Here is a 23186-nt window from a genome sequence, read left to right on the forward strand (position 1 = left end):
GGTGCAAGGGAGGGGCATACTAAGGAGAAGACAGTAGAAGAAATGCACGCTACTGGAGATGTCACTTTGTCACCGACACCGTTTAGAACTTTGCACATAGTGATAATGTTAATTGGTTTTATTGTCTAAATCTTACTGCTCGTACGCAGGCGGCTGCCTGTAGTGTCCCCCCCTCGGTCCAGCACTGGTGTCTACAGTGGCGTGTGCACTGCAGGCATTAGCATAACTGAGGGAAAGAATCAAAGAGCTCCCGTGGGTGCAGAAGGCTGAAAGTGGGGCCTCCCACCAGGATCCTGAGGGGACCGGAGAATGAATCTGAGCGCCCATACAATCCGGTGGGGCAGGGTGTGCCCTACACTCTTGGCTATCATGTGCTGGAAGAAGGGCAGGAAGAAGATTATTATTTTGGTGGCAGGAAATAAAGGGGATAGTTAAAAATATAGTATCTATCTTAACCTGACTTTATATTAAATATTTTTATGCTAATTAAGCTTCTAATTATAAATCCATAGCAGGAATTCTTGCAAGAAGTGTTACGTAGAGGAAAAAGCCACAGCATGTGTCAGCACGGTGCACACTCCCCGTGTCCCATCAACTGAAGGGGGAGTTTCATGAAGTCACAGGCAGAGCCCACTGTGGCCAGAGGCCAGCTGGGGAATCAAGCTGTTAGCTCCAGCAAGGTGGCTCTACTGCACTGAGCCTTTGGGCACGTGTGGGTGGTCTTCTGCTGGACGTTGTTGATGCCTTACACAGGGAGAGAGGGAGAGAGGGAGAAGGGAGATAAAAAGGTAATAGAGAAAGAGGAGAAGCAAACATCATACACCTTTAATAATATAAAAAGCTTTTTTAAAAATACGAACTGAACTTTAAAGAACAATGAAAAAAGGGCACGAGGGGGCTTCCCTGGTGGCGCAGTGGTTGACAGTCCGCCTGCCGATGCAGGGGACACAGGTTCGTGCCCCGGTCTGGGAGGATCCCACATGCCGCGGAGCGCCTGGGCCCGTGAGCCATGGCCGCTGAGCCTGCGCGTCCGGAGCCTGTGCGTCCGGAGCCTGTGCTCTGCAACGGGAGAAGCCACAACAGTGAGAGGCCCGCGTACCCCAAAAAAAAAAAAGGGCAGGAGGCAGAAGACGTGAAGGAGGCCATTGGTTTGCTTGTGGCTCACAACTGATGTTTGAAATTAACTACACATGAAACATAACAGAGAATACTGAATTATCTCTTAGAGAGACTAAGATGACCTCCCAGAGCATGAAATATTCTCACGAGCCTTCAGAAGAAGGGGCTGTGCACATCCTTTGTGTTTCCTGAAGTACCTTGCAAACAGCCATGGAACTGATTTGCTGAACTGAGCTCCGCCCGGTCAGATGTTAACCAAGCAGGAGAGTTTTCTACAGCAATTTACAACAGAACTCATTACTCCTATGACTAAATGTTGAGAAATCTCAGGGCTTCTTAGAAACAGAACCCTGACATAAAAATTCTTCAACAGAAGATAGATAAGGCGGCAGAAACCCTGACTGGGAGTGCGGACTCTGCCACTACAGCTTGGTCTATGACTTTGGCCAGTGATTTAACCATGTCACTTTTTAAAAAAACCACCAAGTATACAAACCAGAAGCAGTGGTAAAAATAATGACATTGAAAGACTGAGGACATTCAGTACCCTCTTGTCCTCTGCACTTGGACAATTCGATAATCATCAACTGGGAGATGCGTGTTACAGCCCAGTCTTCACTGCAGGTTTTCTATTTAAAATTTAATACCTGAGAGGCCCTAAGCCAGGATTTATTTCCCCCCTAAGAAAATATATCATTCTGTCACTGAAGTACTAGAAGGGTTGCCTGAGCCTCCAGAGGGAAAAGTGAAAAGCTCTGTAAGTTCCTTCAAGGGATTTCACACGTCTTTGTTTTCTCCTCCCAAGAGAGATTTGGGGTAACGGTAATGTCTGCCACGGCATCACCCGGATTAAACTTCTGTGGGCAGGAAATGCATCAGCACTTACATCATTTACAAGAGCATGCATGAAGAAACCAATACAGCATTAAAAACAAATTAAATGAGCAGGAAATTTCTAATGCACAGTCTGTTTTCTCTGTGGCTCTCAACTTCCCTGGGAACCTCCCAGAAACGATTTAAAAGCCTGAGAGAACACTTACCACATAGAGACCAGGGTAAAGATTAAGTTCTCACAGGAAGTTCACATATGAAGTCTGAGAACTCAACACTGGGTTAGCTTTGACCCCACTTATTATAAAATGCTGTAAATATCTGTGTGAGCACATGCACCACACCCCAAAACAGGAAAGTCAGGAAAAGAGTGAAAACCAAAGAAACGTGTATAGCAAGGTTTAAAAGTGAGGCTCAAAAGATGAGAAGACCAAAGTTCTGTTGAAACATATAAAATAAAAACAGGAAAAGGACCTCAAATTATCAAATGCAACCTCCATTTAATGTAGAGGAACCTGAGGCCCAGGATTGCAACTGGTCCCACAGCGGCTCTTCAGCCATATGAGGTCTGTGCACCCAACAGGTGCAGGTATACATCGGAGGCAGTATCCTCATAGCCTTCCTCTCTTGATGAATTAGTCAATATACGCCAAATAAAACTCTGATTTATTTCTTAAAGCACTTCCTTCCACTTCCTAAATCAGGGTTTGCATGAAATTTGAGAGTTCATTTAGTTCATTCCTGTTACATTAAGCAGAACGAAGTTTCAGAAATATAACAGATACTCACTTTCCTTGTTTGTTTTTGGGTCTATAAAGAAGATGAGCTCTTAATTATTTTGATATTGCCAACATTTATTGATTCAAAACAATGCCGGAATACCTATAATGGGTAACTCACCATGTCATGTCCAATGGGAAATACGTTAATTAATGTGGCATAGATCCTGCTCTCAAGATGCCCAAGGACGAGGAGGGCAAGACGAGGCATGTACTAAAATCATCATAATATCAGGCAGACAAGGGCCAGGAAATTACTACAGGAGTAGAATAGATGATGTCATTATTCCTACCTGGGGGATGAGTAAAGTGACATAAACGCAACTCTGAGACTGGATTACATTACATGGAGAAACAAGGGCATTCCAAGCTAGATGCTGTTCAGTCAAGAGCAAGGCAGTAGCAAACGTGGAGTATATATGGAGAAAACACAAACAGGTTCAGTTTTGCAAAAGGCGGCATACAAATTGGAGAGTCTGTGCGCTATAAAACTAGAAAGGTAGATTTAATCCGGAGCACGCTAGATCTCTGGAGCTACGAAAAAAAATGCTTTTCCCCTTCATCCTATAGTCCATATGGAATCGTTCACTTATCTTTTATACAAAATTCTGAAGCAACCCCTAAGTAATGGGCACCAAGGAAAGGCACGAGGCATGTAATTTGAGAAAAACACGGTCTCTACCTCCAAGGAACTTAGTCTCCACTAGGAATGACACATAAGCAGCCGATGATGACCACACAATAGTGTGAGAGATGTCATGACAGCAAGCCAGGGTCACATAGAAGTGTATGAGAAAAGTCACTGAAAATCAGGCTTGTAAGGGAAGAATAACAGGGGTCCCAAAGGAAGAAACTGAAGATAAGCAGTAGTTATTGAAATAAAAGAGGGGATGTTGGGTATTCAGAATAAGATAAAAGTATGTTAAAAACACTTGAAGGTGTGAGAAAGTATAAAGTGTTCAGAACAGAAACTACCTTTTAACCCAAAGCCATAGGAAACTATGAAATCATGATGATGTCCAAAACTATGATTCAGGAAAATATATCTGGCAGCAGCATGTAGAAAATAATTGGAAAGCGGAAATCACTACAAAATGTTTGACTCCAGAATCTAGAAAAATGGTAGGGAGGACCCAAACTGGCCCAGTTCCAGTGAGAATATCATGGACACAGAATTCATGCAACTGAGCAAATCACAAACTTAGGGAACAAAGGAAATGCCAGGCGCCTCACATTTTAGAATGGATCGATCAAAACTGGGAACTAGGAAGGAAAAGCATCTGCAGCAGGAAATCGAGACGTGGGAAAATATTCAAGAAGCAGACAGAGAGCAGAACCCATAGAGAGAAAGGAGGAGAAGCTGGAATAAAGGTCCAACAGGAACACAGGAGGAAGAAAGGTGTGGGTACTGCGGGGAGTGCGATGACAGGAAGAAAGGCTTCTGGCGACAAAACCAACGCTGTCCCTCAGTAAAGGAGCTTCGGGAGAAAACAGAGCAGAAGCCAAATTGTAAAATATCATGAAGTACTAGACTGTGAAAGCAGATTACTCTTTGGAACTCCTGAGAAATTGAACAAGGGAGGAAAGGAGAAAGGCTGGTAATTTGAGAAGCATCATGGGAAATTTTTTTGGTAGAGGAGACTTGAAAAAGGTCAGAAAAAATAATTCAGAAGAGAGAGAATTTAATGATCTTTATTGGCAGGCAATTCACATTTCTAACTTAAATCTACAGTCTGAAGCATTTCCTCCTGCTTTGCTTTTAAAGACTGAGAACTTCCATCTGCCATCCTCTAAATGGTGAAGACCTTCATATAGTTGGGACCTATCATTTTTATCACTCCTCAGTCTTCAATTCTGGGTGAAAATACCAATCCATTAGTCCTTTCTCGTGAGTTTTATTCTTTGCCATGGCGTTCCCTTTGAACCCTCTCTATATTCTAGAGTCTTTGGGGAAAAAAAGCCATAAGAGGGTCCAACAATTTAATAAAGGCTAAGTCTAAACTGACATTTTAAAAAGGTAGGTGTATGATGATCCCTCTATTCTTGTGCTTTGCAAACTTGTTTTGTTTTCAAAGCAGAAGAACCATTTCTTCTAATTACATCATCTACAAGATCCAAGGAGCTGCTATGAATAGAGCAAAGGTAAGCAAAATAGAGCCTCAACCATGGGGCTTTCCTCCCCATCCCACAGAAGCTATTGTAAAATAGTGCTGAACACTGGCAGTGTGTTGCTTATTAGTTTTTAACATTTCTCATAGAATATCTATGCAAGTTATCTTTCTTATATCATATAAAAATCACCTTCATCACTATATAATCTGGAGCTCTTTCCTGAAACCTTTCCCTACTTACAAATGTTATGCAGAATTCTGACCACACAATCCCGGACATGAGCGACCTCTTTTCTAAATAGCTTCATGACAGCTCAAACCTATGTGAACACTGTCTTGAAGTCAGGTCACTGATGAGCTTAGAAACAGCAGGACTGACCCAAATACTGTTTATCTGTTGTAAAGAAAATGTTTCTTCTTCTTCCCTCCACAGAAAAGTCAAAATTAATAAAATTTCTCCTCCACTAAATATCCTAAAAGCCCTGAGCTACAAAATGTATCATCTGTAAAAAGTGATAGAAAAGAACCGTAAAACGTATATTTGTTGTTCGCAATTGATACTAACCTAATAAATTTAACAGCCAAGCCCAGATCGGCTATACAGCAAGTTCCATTTTTCTTCACCAGGATGTTCTTACTTTTCAGATCTCGATGGGCAATTGCTGGTTTGCCTTGAGTACTAAAGATTTCGGTGTGTAAGTGACATAGGCCACTGACAGAAGAATAGGCTAACTTCAGCATCGACTTAGTATCTAGGGTGGTGGACTTCAGGTAATCATAGAGGGAACCATTTTCATGATAATCTGTGATTAGGTACAACTGGGTCCAGGACCCCGTTCCTTTGATATCTGCAGCAATGAACCCTACAAGGAAAAAAAGACAAAAAGGGTTGGTGCTATGTGTTTTCTGAATATTATCGGGATAATTATTTTTTTCAACTATCACTCTTTGTCATAGGTGTCTTTTGTTTGGCATTTCATTCAGTTTTCTGATTGTCCCTATGACAGTATTAAATCACTAATACCAATCAGAGGCCATCAAAACAGCAGGCGTGGAGAAACACTAAGAGTTTGTATCTGAAAACAGGATCCCTTTCTAATCAGCAGTTGATATTTAAATGATCTTGAGGTTAACAGTAAATAGTTCCTGGTATTACAGTTACACATAAGACACTGTTTACAAAACAGGCACACACTCCATGATTAGCTTATACTCTTTCTACTTGAATGATCCAGCTAGATCATTTCTAACTTGAGAAAATAAAAAGGAAATCAATTATCAATATAAACTCTGGACATAAATAAACCCTGCAGGTAAAATTCCCATAACTTTTCACAGCACTTAGGCAAAAATGTGCTCCTTCAATCCCTAAGAAACCTTAAGAAATTCTGGTTTTGCATTTCCCGTCCCGGAAGAAAAAGCTTTTTGAACATGTTCCATTTCCAACCCACCGTTCATTCACAGAAGTGCCTTAGTCACTCCTCCTGCGAGGTCTCCCATTAGAAGCGTATGACATTCTTGGGCTCATGCCAAGAAGAAAATGTCTATATATTTCATAACAGGTCTACACAGATGAGTTAATATGCAGATGTTAACAGAAAAAGAGAGGAAAGCTAGGAAACCCTGAACACTGCTATACAGACTTTTACTCACCCAAAATGTTTTCATGCCTCATCAACACTGTCTGATATATTTCTGTCTCTCGGAACCAGCTGGCTTCCTCTGTGGTGAAGAACACTTTCACAGCTACCTTTTCGCCACGCCACTTTCCCATCCAAACTTCCCCATAGCGCCCTTTTCCAATCTGTTTCACCATCTGAATCTGCTTAGCTATAGTCCTCTGGACCTGTTAAATCCCAAAACACATTGTTAGTGTATTCACAGCACAACAGCTTTGTTTAATCTTTTTTTTTTTTTCCTCCGGAGAAGAAATGCATGTAAAATATATTTAGCCAGTAGTTTTTCTTTACAGAGACAACTTATTTGCATTTATTTATTAATTTATGCTGTCCTCTTTTAAATGTATTTGAAATTGAATGTGGATTTTGAGTGTTTGAAGTATTGCTTCCAAATTATTAAGTATTTTATTCTACCTATTATTATTTTCACAGAGAAAAAACCTGAATGGGTTCACAGTAATTGGCAGAACACAATACTTTTCACTTCTACCACTATAGTGGGATACTAGATACTCTGAAGGGAATCATGTCACTATATGTTTGGATAAAATACAACCAAAGAAAAATGTAATGCACTGTTGGGCACACATAGAAAGAAAGGAAATCTCTGATCAGGGAGGAGTGGAGGGAGGGAGGAAAAGAGGAAGGACAGAGTTAAGACCAGAGCAGGGATAGATAAGCATTCAGCAGCATATTCAAAAGCCAGGTTGTTGTCTGGACAAAGAAAAATACCAGCACTGAGATCTAAAACATGAACTTTGACCCCTTTAAAATTAGAGAAACTGAACCCTGGGCTTTAGCATTAAGCCGGAACCACTGAATGATACCAAATTTGTCCTAGGTTGGTAGCACACCATCACCATGGCTCCTGGCAAAAGCAAATACAAATCCTCTCTTGAGGAAATCATTCACAGAATACGTTTCACTCCACCACTATGGTGAGATACTAGATGCTCTAAAGGAGCTCTTGCCACCATACAACTTTGATCGTGGATAAAATATAAGAAACAAAACACTGATAACACATTGTTGGGCTCACAAGGAAATAAAGGAAAGCCCCAAGGTGGGGTTGGGGGGAGAAGGAGAGAAGGAAGAGAAGAAAATGGAGGGAGAGAAAGAAAGGAAAGAGAAAGAGATCCTACAGAGTAAAACGCCTTAAAACAAAAGGAAACAGCCACTGCAAATGAGAGGCAGGAGAAACAATCCAAGCAGATTTAACCCCTTCAGATTACAGATACTGGAATACAAATACAAAATGCCAAGAACACTACAGGAGATGTGTGAAGAAATGAGACAGAATGAAATACGAGGAAACAGTAAGAAATTACTGAAAATTATACTTTGAGGTGGAAGAGTTGTCATAACAAGAAATGTAAAATGGAGACGTAAAACAGCCGATTAGAGCTGGGGAGAAAGTTAAACTGTGAGGGAGCTCTGAAGAATTACAGAGTGCAGCAGAGACAAAGAGAAGGAAAATAGGAGAGCTAAACGGCATAAAGGTTGTAAGTCTCTTTACACATGATCTTCATTCTACCTCTGCTTAAATGTTTTAAGAACTCCATGACTGAAGGGGCTAAGTATTGGTGACCATTTACATAATTTGGGAGACCTATATAAAGACTCTAACATAGAACTCTCATAAGACCTGGTCAGAAAATTGGAATGTACTCTTCGCAGAGACATGCTTTGCATCAAGTAAACCCAAAGTGTTTCTTTCTGTATTTGCACTTTTAAGGGCCATGTAATTATACTGAGTCCACCTAGATAATCCAGAATAATCTCACTTCAAGGACAGCTGATAAGCAACCTTCGTTCCCCTTTACCATGTAAAATAACAGATTCTAGGGATTAGGACATGGACATTTTGGGGGGGCCAGTATTCTGCCTACCACAGATGTCTATCAGCTGGGATTGCTCTGTTTTTGCATAATGGACGATTTTATCAATTCAAGAGGTAATGCTATCCATTGCCAGAACCATTACCAGCACTAATATCAGACTGAAAGCTTTTGGGGACAAGATAAAGTCCTTTTTTCTTTTCCTGTGAAAGAAGAATTAAAAAATGAAAGCATTACTGACATGCCATTTAGCCACTCAGCCTGGAGGAAATGGGGAAGTATGTATGAAGAGCAGCCTTCCTCCCTTTAGGAGTCAGAAAGGCTCTGTGAGGACCCCTTCAGCACATTTCCATTCCTAAATAAGGGAACAGAAGCGTCAAGGGCACTAAGCAGTTGAGAGCCAAATCCGTAAGTAGTTACATTATTGACTTGAGGAGACTTCCTACATTTATTCAAGAAATATTACTAATTTATAGATGTTACAAAGCAGTACTTACGTAAATCTACAGAACATTTCCTAGCAAACAGCTTTATATCCACTTCTTTTCTAATGATAACATATATAATTAATTTCATGAAAGCATAGTTGGAATTGGCAATGCTCACAAGAACAGGAATAACTTATCTCAAAGATAAAAAGTCTCACTAAATTATATTCAGAAATTTAAAATATATTTTGAGATTTATTATAACATCTATGGACCTGAAAATATAATTTGAAAAATGTTTTAACTATGTTATTTGAGTTTTTATTTCATTTAGTTAATGTTTCAGGTCTTTCTGTACTTAAACTTTCCCTCTGTATTACATTCTTAGATATCAATTCTGAAAGTTAAGATTGTATAAATAAAAAACATCACTATAATTGTGATTCCAAAAAGAGAAGAATTACTTCATGCAAAATGGGTACAATTAGCTGTATAAGGATTATAAGGAGTTATCACTATTTCAGAAATGTCCTCTTATCTAGTGATCAGCTATCTGATAGTGTCTAACGGTTAAGCCCGTGTACACGATGGACACTAAAAACCATGTAGTTGTAAGTAATGCTCTGTGCTCTCTACATGTCCCTGAATTAACAAAACACACACCCCTACACACGAATATACTGTTTAAAATACTTTGCTTAGTAAGGCTGACTTAATGATACATATTGGAAATATTTTTCACGAAAGATTCCTCAACTAAGAGGTTTGATGTTCAGTTAGACAATTTACTTCACCTTCTGTTCCTTTACGAGGTCAGATAAATAGGGTATAAATAAATAATAATAGTGTTACTATTTACTGAGCGCTTACTATGTATGTATTAAATGTGCCAGGCGTGTTTATATGTATATTTATTTATATATGTATGTGTATATTTATTTATATATATGTATATTTATTTATGTATGTGTATGTATGTTTATATATATGTATATTTGTTTATATATCTGTATATGTAGATTTATCTTTATATGTATATGTATATATATATATATATATATATATGGCAGGCAAACTATCTTAATTCTTACAACCACCCTATGATATTCCTCCCTTAAAGGATTTATATACAAAGTCACTTGGCAAATATTAGGTCCAAGTATGTGTTTATACACATGGCATGAATATTCCCTTTACGTTAATGAAATAAACCACAAATCGGAATTAATATGCAGAGAGACTATTGTGCATTTCTGCATTGTTTATCTTAAAAATCAAATCTTAAAACAGGATCGTAAATCTGTAATACTGAGAATTTCCCCTCACTAAACTGAGTTTGACAGGATCCTTCTTCCCATCCTGTTGCTATCAAACGCAATTCTTTGTTTTATTTAATATTTGGTTCACAAACATGAAGAGCACAGATTCTACAGGCAGATCATCTGGGTTTGAATCCTGGCTTCTCCACATATTAACCAGTTGGCCCAAGTCAGGGGCCTATGCCCCTGCTGTGCGATACAGGGATACATTTCTAGTACTACCTCACAGCTGCTATGAGGATTAAATGAGAGTCTGGCCAGGACTGGACCAGTTAATAGTCAAATGCTGGGTTTTTTTGGTGTCTAGATTACAGAAGTAAGATATTATAATTTTCACAGATATTAAAAGTTGGAGTGGAAAAAACAAATTATTGAGCAGCCTCTTTAATCACTCAGGTATGCTACTAAGGATACAAAGTGAAAAAATGTAGTCTCCACCCCAAAGAGATGAGAGTCTACCTAAAGACACAGGTACACTAACACCAATTACAATGTTATTTTAAACTGCTACACTGGTACAATAAGCAAACTGTTAAGACAGAAGTTAAACAGACTGGCTCAGTCTGGGCTAATCTGTCACAGAGATAAAACATGGGGTAAGCCTTGAGCCATAGTCTGAGGAACTCTCCAGAAAGACATTACATTTGCAAAGGCATGGATTTTAAAAACACGTTGTATTTTCGAAACAACTACTCAAGGCTGACGCTAGAGCTCAAGAAACAGGTGGGGAAGAGGTGGGAGGAGAGGGATGTCGTGCTCACCAAGCTAAGAAAGAAGACCCATAACCACTACTAGATTTTAGAATGTGTTATCCAGGGAAGTAAAAGAGTTAATAGGGGGCTTCCCTGGTGGCGCAGTGGTTGAGAGTCCGCCTGTCGATGCAGGGGACGCGGGTTCGTGACCCGGTCCGGGAGGATCCCACATGCCGCAGAGCGGCTGGGCCCGTAAGCCATGGCCGCTGAGCCTGCGCGTCCGGAGCCTGTGCTCCGCAGTGGGAGAGGCCGCAGCGGTGAGAGGCCCGCGTACCGCACAAAAAAAAAAAAAGGTCTAGAAGGAGGAAAACAGGTAGTCTTCAATTCTAACAGCGTATCTGATTGATTAATATCAAAAGGGATTTTAATATCTGTACTTGAAAAAGAAGTGTAATAAAACATTTTTAAATATAAGAATGATATTTGCTATATATGAGTTAAATTCTAAGAATGAAAAGGCAAGCAATGTGATAAGAACTTTTACATGTAAGTTTTAAAAAAAAAACTTACATCCTAAGTAGCATTGGTTTGGTCAGTGACTACTTCACAAGTGGTTTTCTGTCTGGTTTATCACCTCCAGGGGAGGTACTAGTCGAAGAGTAGAGTTTCAGTTATGCAAGGTGAATAAGTCCTAGAGATCTACTGTACAGCACAGTATCTACAGTTAACAATACTGTATTGTATACTCTTCTACCTAGTTCAGAGCTAAAAGCTGACACTAACTTTACTTTTAGACACAATTGACATATAACATTTTGTAAGTTTAAGGTATACAATGTGTTGATTTGATATATTTATATATTGTGATATGATTATCACAGTAGTGTTAGCTAACACCTCTATTATGGGTGTATTGTATTTTTTAAATTTTTCTAAGAGCTAAGAGATTAGATCTTAGGTTGTGTGGGGTTTTTAAAATAATTTTATTTATTTTTTGGCTGCGTTGGGTCTTCGTTGCTGCGTGGGCTTTCTCTAGCTGTGGCGAGTGGGGACTACTCTTTGTTGCGGTGCCTGGGCTTCTCATTGTGGTGGCATCTCTTGTTGCGGAGCATGGGCTCTAGGCACAGGGGCTTCAGTAGTTGTGGCGCATGGGCTCTAGAACGCAGCCTCAGTAGTTGTGACGCACAGGCTTAGTTGCTCCGTGGCATGTGGGATCTTCCCGGACCAGGGCTCGAACCCGTGTCCCCTGCATTGGCAGGTGGATTCTTAACCACTGTACCACCAGGGAAGTCCCTTATGTTGTGTTCTTATCATAAAATAATAATAATAAATGAATGAATGGGGCAGAGGAAAGTTTTGGAGGTGATGGATATGTTCATGGCCTCGATTGTGGTGATGGCTTCACAGATGTGTACTCATCTCCAAACTCTTCAAGTTATAAATGTATACAGCTTTTTGGATGTTAAAAATAAAAAGAGTTATAAAATAAATTCTTGGCTTGAGATTTTTTTTTTAGTTACTTTTAGTACTAAATAGAAGGTCACCAAAAGAATCAAGTAAACAAGATATCCAAAGTCAGAACCAGACAATAAAGATTAGGAAAATCAGTCTTAAGAGTTTATAAAGGAAAATATTTCTCATTAATATTGTTATTTCCATTCCAAGTCCCAACAATCTTTTTGCATGGTCCATAAAGTAACCAAATGCTTTTCTCATTAAAGCAAGTGCCTTGGGTTCAGTATATATTTTCTTCCAAGTTGGCAGTGTTGACCATCAGAAAATTAAAACTCTCCTGAATGGAAAAGCCAGGGCTTCACCCTGAAACATAAACCCTCCAGCTGAGATGCAGCCTTCTTCTCTTGTAGAAGTACTCAGATCCCATTTGGTTGTAATACTTTTGCCTTCAAAAGCCAGGCCAAAGTGCAGTAATGTTATCCTTACTGAAAACAGAGGGAAGATGGTCCCATGCTGAATGTTTTCTAATCTGCTCTTTATCAGAACATCTGAGGGTCTGGATTGCAACCATACACTTACATTAAAGAACAATGACCTCACCCCCAATATGTCAAAATGTTATCAGGAAACCCTGTATCTGAGATCTGATGTCTGACTGACTGCAGAGAGCTTTCTCTTTGTCCACTGCCCTATCTGTTTCAGTAAAATGAAACCCAGCAGTTATTGACATTTCCTCTCAGAATACATTTCCTTTAAATTCAAGGTATGTTCTTCTCATACCAGCAGAGGGAGGCCTGAGCCGCTTCCTGAGCTCTGAGACTGCTCAATTAAGTCTCTCAGGGATTCTCCAGGAGGAATGTAAGTTTCATCCTGTTCTAATCCATTGCTGTACCGAGGTCTGGTTTCTTGTCTTTTATACCTGAAGATGCACAAAGAAAGATAATGTTAGACACTGGATTGCAATGATAGTGGCAAACATGCAGATAAAACAGTAACCACAGCAGGTTTTATCTTTGCACATAATACAAGATTAGATGCTCAGTATTTATTACCCTTAGTTATGATTTCCAGCACAAAATCGTAATTACTCTTCTAACCTATATTTTAAAGTAAACTACATGTTTTTACTCACAACCACATATGATTTTTCTTCTCTATTCCTATCAAATGCATATATCCAAGCAGGCTACATTCCATTAATGTTTCTATACAGTTCCAATATTCATTCCCTAAAATCTTTTCTTATAAGGTCCCTGATCAACTACAGATGCAAATTTTTGGTTTACAAAAGACATTACAATTTTCTCATCCAAGGCAATGTATAGATAAATGAGATAAATTGAAACTTTAAAAACTTTTATCAATAATTATGCCTTCAATTAGAAATGATGTTATTTGAATCAACTCCTACTTGTAGAAAAGTAACCTAAATTACTATTACAAAAAGCCAATGATAAGAATTTGAAGGTCCTTGATATTTCACAAAGTAGAAAATGAGTTCTTAGGTGACTGAAAATAATTTGTAATGACCATACTGTAATTTAATAACTGAACATAATTTATTTTAATAATTGATCTATAAATTATGTTTAAAATCTTTCAGTGCTAAGAGGATATTGTTAGCTCACAAAATAAGGAATTACTAAAGCAATTCTAAGTTCACCATGGTCATTTCTCTGCTTTGAGTCAAACCTCAGTAGCAACTAGTTGCTGAATTTCCTAGCTACCATAAATTTCCTAGGGATGAAAATTTTTCTCGGTGGTTTTGATATCTGAAGCATAAATGAGATAGGTATCTATTAATAGCTTCATTAGGACAAATATTTATCAATAGTAACTGATATTATCAGTGAAATCTAAGATCTAATTAGGTCAAGGAAAGCTGTGGTAAAAAATGTCAACAGGTAGAAGAGTATGAGAATGATATTATAAACTCAAAATTCTATACCTACATGTTAGAAACTTACCTGAAGTAACAGAATAAAATGATAAGGACCAAGAGCAAACTACAGACAGTCACAGATATAAGCAAGGCCTTGTGGTGTACAGGTCCATCAACAAAATCTGAAATTAAAAATAAAGTAAAAAGAGCCATGATACAGAGATTATTTTCATTTAAAATTTAGGAAGCAACTCTTTCCTAAAAGTGCTTGCTGCTCCATGTGCAAGATTTGAGAGGTCCTTTTAATCTGCTAATTGATAAGAAATATATATATATATATATATATATATACTCTCTAAATTAAATAAGTCTGAGTAACATGAATCATTATTCATCTAGCCACTCACTTCAAGAGCATGCATTTCTGCTTCTCTGGAAGGAATAGGTTTGACATAGGATAAAAGCACAGGATATAAATAAATGTAAATGGATCAATACCCCTAAAATATAAGCAGGTTGTCCATCTTTATTTCAGATCCAGCTGATGCGTGTACAGATTTTTCTCATGTGGTTTCTGGAGCACTCTATATCATGAATTTGGATAAAAAAACAAATTTATATTCATTGTACATAAAAACCAAAGTAATCCTATGATGGATACAAAGGATCAGAATTCCTCAAATATTGCCAAATAAATAGAATACGTGATTTGCATTACTTTAAACAAAGATGCCCTTCAAAAATACACAGCTTAATTTTTCATAAACGGCATCCTATTTTAAAAGAATGGGTATGTTCCACTCAAAGAATTACCGTGTGATCCTTTTAAAGAACAAATTATTAAACAGTATTCACGCTGTTTTAACTCCAGTTCCTGACAAATAAGATTTATAATATTACGGCATGAGTTTTCAAATGTTGTAAAAATAAGAATGACCTGGAGAGCTTTATACAGATGCATATTTACTGACTTCAACCCCAGAGATTTTTATTCAAAGTATATTTTTTCTTTTTTACAACCATCCCAGGTGATTTACATGCAGGGAGTCTCTGGAACGTATTTTGAGGAAACTGACTGAAAACCTGGTGCACTTACCTAGTAATAGAATTAGCACCGTTCTTATGAAGGGCACCATACATCCTTGAGATAGTAATTACTGCTAATTAATGTTAAAAGGTACTGTAATTTATGACTTTGGTTACCTACAAACAAGATGTTTTCCAACTGTGCTGTATACTTTTAATGGTACGGCTACCTAAACATTTTGGCTGGGGACCTTACCCCACTAAATGTAAATTTCTTTTTTTCATTCAAAAGTAGTATACGTTCCCTGAAGAAAAACTGAAAAGCACCAACTAACTAAAATAAAATAAAAAAAATTGCCACCACCTCACTATTTACAAAAATTACTGCTAACATTTTAGTGTATGCCTTTCCAGTACCATTTCAATGAACAAAAAAAAAGTTCATGAACAAAATAGTTCACAAAAAGGCATTGTATACACCCATGCCCATAGCTGTATTATTCACAACAGCTAAAACATGGAAGAAACCCAAGTGTCCACTGACATATGAATGGATAAGCAAAATGTGGTATATACATAAGACGTGGTTTAGCCTTAAAAGGAAAGAGATTCTGACATATATTACAACATGAATGAACCTTAAGGACACTGTGCTAAGTGAAACAAGCCAGTCACAAAACGACAAACACTCCACTTATATGAGATACTTAGAGAAGTCAAAACGAGAAAGACAAAAAGAAGAATGGTAGTTGCCAGGGGTTGTGGGGAGGAGAGATGGGGGAAGTTAATATTTAATGGGTAAGAGTTTCAGTTCTACAAGATGAACACAGCTATAGAGATGGATGGTGGTTATGGCTGTATAACATTATAGACATATTTAATATCACTGAACTGTCCACTTGAAAGTGATTAAGACGGTAAACTTTACGTTATGTATATTTCACCACAAAAAAAAATTTGGGGAAAAAAATCATTAGAATTGCCTTGTAACTAGATTGTTTTCATTTATAATATTGTAAACATTTTCCAAAACAATAAAAATTTTTCTGCAAAATGAGTTTCAAAGATTACACAGTACACATACAGACACATCCTAATTAGAAAGTCAGTCTTCTGATGATGTATATTTAGGAGATTGCAAAGATTTTGCTACAATACATCTTTGCTGTGATACATAAAATTCTGTGATGAACGTTCTTACACATACATCATTGCACATGTCAATGATTATTTTCTTAATCTAGATTTGAAGAAGTAGAATTATTAGTTTGAAGGATATATATTTTAAGGTTCTTCATACATGTTGTCAAAGCACCCTTTAAAAAAGATTACTAGTTTCTTTTTTACCATCAATGTGAACATATGTCTTAATTATTCTGAAATAATCTCAGTCTTATAAAAAACCTGTAAGGATAAAGGACTCCAATATGCCCTTTAGAGAGTTTTCATTTTAAAAATTTTACCATATTTACTTTATAATTCTCTTGCTCTCTCAGTATGTATGTGTGTGCCTATCTCCCTCTCTATATAAAGATATGTATATGTACATGTTTGTATTCATATTTATTTATTTATATGTATGTATACTCTGTGGATCATCTGAAGTTACAGACATAATGTCTCCACCCATAAACACTTCAGAGTGAACTTCCTAAGAACAAGGACATTGTCTTACCAAATGGTAATGCAATTACCAAAATCAGGAAAGTAACACGAACACATGAAATGAAAATAAATCTTACTGTGAAATCTATCAGAGAAACTTTGGATTATTTATTATAAACTAAAATCCACAGATTTTTATACTAATTTCTCATCCAAATCTTATGATGGTTAATGTTATGATTTACTCCTCAGTCTAAAATATATGTTTAATAATTATTTATGATCTACACTACTTATAAAATATTAATGGAAGTAGTCTGTCTGCATCTGAAAAGACTAAATGAGAGACCATTTTTTAAAAAGCAGTTTTATATTAAATTCAGAAACACTGCCAATTGAGCAGAGAAACAGTTCAATACCGTGATCTACTGGAGTACATATTCAAAGAGCCATTCAGCCTTTAACAACAACAGGTATCATATATAATTACCACATGCATTATCCAAAAAGTGTTGCTTAGGAAATCTTGAAAATAATTTGTAAGCTCTTAAAATTATGTGGGCTAAGATTTTACACAATGAATTTTCTCAGTAAAATTTCCCTCCTTACCTCCCCCACTCCTCTGGGTTATAGGCAAAGTCAACAATAACCCAAAATGAGCACAATACCTCCGCCAGTGAGAGAGCAATTAACAACATTTGTACACATGCATGTATACAAATACCATGGTGCAAATAATGTCACTGCAAACAGCTTAAAATCTATTTCCAATTTTAAGGACAACAAAAGCAAAAAAGCCTGATTTTGCAGAAAATCAAAGAGAACGCTGGATACTCTATCAAAACTAGAGTAACTAACTACATATGCACAACATATTTTCCGTATACAAATACAGAACACTTTTTCATTCAAGTGATATAATTTTACTAAAAACTATCAGCCTCATCGACTTTCACTCTTCCACGTAAATGCAGAACACGCTGAACCGTAAGAACAGTGTATTTATTTTATTTTATATTTTTCTCGGTACGCGGGCCTCTCACTGTTGTGGCCTCTCCCGTTGGGGAGCACAGGCTCCGGACACACAAGCTCAGCGGCCATGGCTCACAGGCCCAGCCGCTCCGTGGCATGTGGGATCTTCCCCGACCGGGGCACGAACCCGTGTCCCCTGCATCGGCAGGCGGACTCCCAACCACTGCGCCACCAGGGAAGCCCAAGAACAGTGTATTTATTACTCATCATATTAGATTTCTGATTTATGAGAGCAATGAGACCAGAAAGAATCTAAGGGATTTTTTCCTTACCATCAAGCACTTTTTTTAAAGGCTAGCATTACCTTCCCATTTTCCTTTTCTTTGCCCCAATAAACCTGTCCCCTGCTGCCTCCCTGTCTTTTGTCATAAATAGGGAGCCGTATCAATATGCCTTTTGTTTCTGTTGGTCGTGCCTGTCATGTTTTCATCTGCCATTACCTGTGCTCAGAGCATTAACAATGTAAACATTCAAGTCACTGCCAGAGTCTTGGAAAGCGAACACTTCCAGATACATATCAGGAAAAGAACAGAGCCCACAGTTCTCTCTAGGCCAGCAGATTTCTACCTGGCTGTCACTCCAACCGCTCAGGGAAGCAGAATGGAGAACTCTCTAGGGAAGTCTGGTTCACTCTGAGAGGCAAGTAAGAATCACCAATGGTTTCCTAACAAAACAGCATTCTGTCATTACTTGTCTCCTCTCTGATAATTAACTGGTTTGCAACTGCTTAAAATGCCAGGACTGTTTCTGTAAGGCTAGAAGATAGCTCATAATTGCAATAAGAAATAAAAAACCATATTGCTAGAAAGAGTCTTGGAAATACGATGGCCCAAAGACATCTTTATATGTGCTCTCAGTGTTATAACCACAGATAAATTGGAGACGTCTTTCTATTAATAGAGCACAAAGTGCCTGAAAAGCATATTCTTGTCAGAGGATTTTAGTCAACCAACAATACTGTAAAGTAATTTACCTTCACCATATATTGGGATGTCATCTTACAGTAACATCTAGAAATAAATTCACTATAAGAACAGACATAATATTCTAGTTATTTTCCTGCAGAAAAAGATTTAGCATTATATTTTCTGGTAACAAAGACGTTAAGACAGAATTGTTATATCCAGATTACTGTGTTCAGTGAGAAAGGAAAAGTCTAATTATTTATAAATTTCTTTCACCTATCCCAAATATGAAGTTAACCAGAATTTCCAAAATAGTTAGAAGCTGCACATTTCCAGAAATGTTAAGAGCTATTCCCTGGCCAGGAATTCGGCTCAGACTCATGTACCGGTTTATACTGCCACAAACATAATATATGTGTCAGAAGGAAAATTCTGCAACTGACCTTTGCATTCTAGATGCTATCATATATTCAACCTATCTGTGTTATAGAGAATACGGGAGACGGTTTCACTGATTAAATACCTGTTACCTGTTGAGTTTAATTTGTAATTGGCAATACCCGAAGCTAAGCAATAGCATTTTTAAACAAATCTGTAAACTGATCAGAATATATTTTTTAGTGGAGTACGAAAATAATAAGGTAAAGTTTAGCTTTGGAAATCCTGTATTATAATTTTACTTAAACTACATTGAAATTACCCTATTTCAAAACAGAAACAGTTGTTTCGGATACATTTTCCGTGAAGTACACATGTAGCGTATATTAGTAATTCCCATATTTAAACAAACTATACGTATTCCAAAAAATTATTTGAACTTTATTTGCTCTTGTAAAAGCCAAATTTAAGGATCCCATTTAATAACGCAAAGGGCTTCTGTTCATTTCAACACCAGTCTTTCACTTCTTTAAGTGCTCATTTGAAAAAAAAAATTAAACAAAAATAAGTAATTTGGGAAGAGGAAAAAAACCTCATCAAATTCTCTTGCCTACACACCGTTTCAAGAGAACATTTAACTCACAATATCTTGGTCAAACCATGTGACACTGGAACCATACATCATCCCTTCCAGCATCTCAGTGCCCCTTCAGCACTAATTCTGCAGGCAGGAAGCCAGACACCAGGGCACCACGGCTTCTCCCTACAACCCTCTCCATCAAAACAGACCTGTCTCCCTCCTCTTTGCACCAGCTGCAGTGTGACTGGGCTTCCCGAATCATATCTTATTGTTTATAATGAAGGTGCTGCATTTGATCTAATTACTTTTCGTATTTCTTCCTTCAGGAGAAGGAATATTGTCCCAGGGTATTCTGCTTTGCTGGTGCTGAAATGGAATAAGCAAAGCAAAAGGAAAACTAATATTCATAAAAGAATTTCCGCTGCTTTCTGGTCACTCTTCATCATCTTTTTTTGAAACAGAAGATGACAAAATTTCAAGGATCTAAATATACATTGATAAATATTTGTTGGATGTGATTTTGTATCTCTAATTTCCTGCTAAATGCATCTAAGTTGGAAAAAAAAGTGAAAAAACTCTGGATCGGTAGAAAAGGTTTTCTTGTTTATTTTTTAATAAGACAGTTTATTTGTAGGTATCTACCCCTACGCTTAGTACTTCTCTGATGTCTAATAACAGAACCTCACCTAAGCCTGTTATTATTTAGCACCTAGTAATGCAGATGTTTTGAGATAAGGTTAATCATTTAACTTTTTCAGAAAAGCTATTATTAAGGAAAAAAGAACAACAACAACAAAATGGTGAGCTGGATTTTTTAACCCTCTCATCTTTTAATAATACAGTGTCTGCTTTGTACTAGTTTGACACATAGGTTTATAGGAAGTCTACTATAATAATATGTAACAATGTATCAGGCAACACCTAGCCCAGGGGTCTCAAAGTGTGGTCTCTGGACCAACATCATCAGTATCACCTGGAAACTCCTTAGAAAGGCAAATCATTGGGGTCCACTCAGATCTACTGAATCAGAAACTCTAGGTGGGGGCCAGTAATCCGTGTTTTAATAAGCCCCCCAGGTGATTCTGATGCACCTAAGTTTGAAAACCACTAGCCTAGTATTAATACGTAAGTGGGCCTTATTTTTTTTTTTTTTTTTTGCGGTACGTGGGCCTCTCACCGCTGTGGCCTCTCCCGTTGCGGAGCACAGGCTCCGGACGTGCAGGCTCAGCGGCCATGGCTCATGGGCCCAGCCGCTCCGCGGCATGGGGGATCTTCCTGGACCGGGGCACGAACCCGTGTCCCCTGCATCGGCAGGCGGACTCTCAGCCACTGCGCCACCAGGGAAGCCCGTAAGTGGGCCTTAATAAATGATAAATTAGAAGGAAGAGGACGAGAGAGGAGGAGCGGAGAGAGAGTGTGTGTGCAAGAGAGAGAGAGGGAGCAACCCTCTAACACCATATTCTAAGAATGGAGAAAATGCTAACTGTGCAAACATAATACACAGGAGGCTTCAAAGTAACCATCTTGTTTACTGACTATCTTGTGACATGGCTAACCACTACTTACTTAGAGTCTTCTAACTCTTAGATACATGAACGCTTTTTTCTTTTTTTGAGAATGTCATTTAAGGCTCTTTATAGACAATTCAGGGAGATGAGGTCATAGGCCGATTTCCCATCTCCAGTACTTACTTTAGCTGTGTAACCTTCACACAGTACTTGACCTCACTATTCCTTAGCTGCATGTCTGAGAAATTGGGGTGATGCTCATGGTGCTTTCCCTACTGAGCTGTTATGAGGATTAAATGAGTCAGTGTACGTAAAGTACTTAGAAAAGAACCACAGTAAGTAAGCACTCCATTCACAGTGACCTAGGCTCTGCGCTTTAGAGGGTCCTGCTCTGGCTCCCTTTAACTGGGCCCCTTCCCACTGAGCAGTGGTCTGCAGAACACAGGCAACGCGTCCACCCAGAATTTGTCCCATCCTGCTCTCCATTTAAAACACTGGCCGTTGCCCCAAAGTCTGGAATTCTACCTAAATGGCCCCAGGCCTGTGTCTGGAAACTATGAGGCCCCCTGTCTCCCTGGGGGTGGACCAAGGAGCTGGTGTACTTACCCAAAGGCCTGAGGGGTGACCAAGCAGTGGCCAAGGGGTGTCTGGGGCAAGACATGTGGGCAGAGCGTAAACCAGAGGGCTGGGGTGTTGTAATGTGGGTGCCTGACATTAAGCTTCTGATTACTGAGGCATCTGTTGCAAAGACATCTATCTCAAATAAGCACATTGCCAGCTGTATGACACACTACTAGTAAAACAACTAGATAAGAAAGCAGGTCACCCCACCCGTGAAGTTCCCTGGATAACTGACCGCTTGAATAATTCTGTTTTTCCCTTCCCGTGCCCTAATTCCCACTCTTACGTTTTAAACTTGCCAATATTTTTGTAACCGTGTATGGTGACAAATGTTAGCTAGACTTACTGTGGTGATGATTTTTGCAACATATACAAATATCAAGTCATTATGTTATACACCTGAAACTAATATAATGTTATATTTCAGTCATAACTCAACTTTCAAAATTAATTAATTTGCCAATACAAAGAGAAACTGTGAAACCCTAGGCACCCCACCTTTGACCCCAGTAAAGGGAGAACCCCAGGTCCCCACCCCCCCCATGCCTGTGACCTTGCTGTGTGGCCCTCAGGTGTGCTGTGTACCCTCTGGTTCTTGCAAATAATACATCTTATCTTTCAGATTTGTCTGACAGTGGCTGCTGAGGTGCATTTTAGATAATAAGAACCACACGGGTCAGTCTAGCCACAACATTAGCTCCAGTCAGAGAAACATCTATGGGGGCTGCCACAGTGGTATGGACCCCGGTAAGTGATTCAGACTTTCCCAGCCGACAGTATCACTGCCAACAGGCTGAGACAGACACAAAACAGGTGTCCAGCTGCATGCATGAGAGACCTCTCCCAGTGCCAGACAGAACCAAGAACGGGGCTCCCAATCACTCCCACTCCCACACTGGAATGAATAAGTCTAAGTATTTCAAGCGTTCTGAATGCCAAGCTGGTGTTCCCCATCACTATGAAAAGATTCTTGTTAAGCTTGGTTAACAGAAAGTATTTTATTTACCAGTCTTCTACATTGGTTTATGAGTTTTAAATAATTAGGTAAATGGTATGTGGACTTCCATTTATACCATTGCCCCGGCTCCACAAAAGTTAGGTTGGTCGTAAGTATAAAAACAACAGCTAAAGTTAAAAATATCAAAATAAGATGGTTCCATGTCTCTTTAACATCCCTGTTCTTTATTGGGGGTTTTATACCAAAACATAAATATACCTATCTCCAATATGACTATATAAAGACATATATCCAATATGGCCGCAATGCAAATATTTCTGACCAATGCATTACTGATATTCAGTAAACATGTATAGTCCACTTCCAAAAAAAAATGCTGCCCATGTGTATATATGGTAGAGGCAAAAACAAGAAAGGCAGCAGCTCTGTGGTATATTTGT

General features: G+C 38.5%; 1 protein-coding gene across 6 annotated transcripts in view; it reads right to left on the reverse strand.

The window, feature by feature from the left end:
* Window positions 1-23186, reverse strand: part of BMPR1B (bone morphogenetic protein receptor type 1B) — a 418867-nt gene that overhangs the window by 19974 nt on the left and 375707 nt on the right. For all 6 annotated transcript variants that reach the window (XR_012332176.1, XM_073805580.1, XM_073805579.1 and 3 more), the window contains 4 exons: window positions 14219-14315; window positions 13032-13170; window positions 6494-6686; window positions 5406-5703 (listed from right to left, as the gene is read on the reverse strand). Coding sequence is in view for 5 of the 6 variants with exons in the window: in XM_073805580.1 (XP_073661681.1) it covers window positions 5406-5703; window positions 6494-6686; window positions 13032-13170; window positions 14219-14315 (727 nt within the window). In the remaining variant the exon portion in view is untranslated. The remainder of the gene's footprint in view (window positions 1-5405; window positions 5704-6493; window positions 6687-13031; window positions 13171-14218; window positions 14316-23186) is intronic.

The sequence above is a fragment of the Tursiops truncatus genome, chromosome 5 (genome assembly GCF_011762595.2).
Source record: "Tursiops truncatus isolate mTurTru1 chromosome 5, mTurTru1.mat.Y, whole genome shotgun sequence".
NCBI classification, from domain to species: domain Eukaryota; kingdom Metazoa; phylum Chordata; class Mammalia; order Artiodactyla; family Delphinidae; genus Tursiops; species Tursiops truncatus.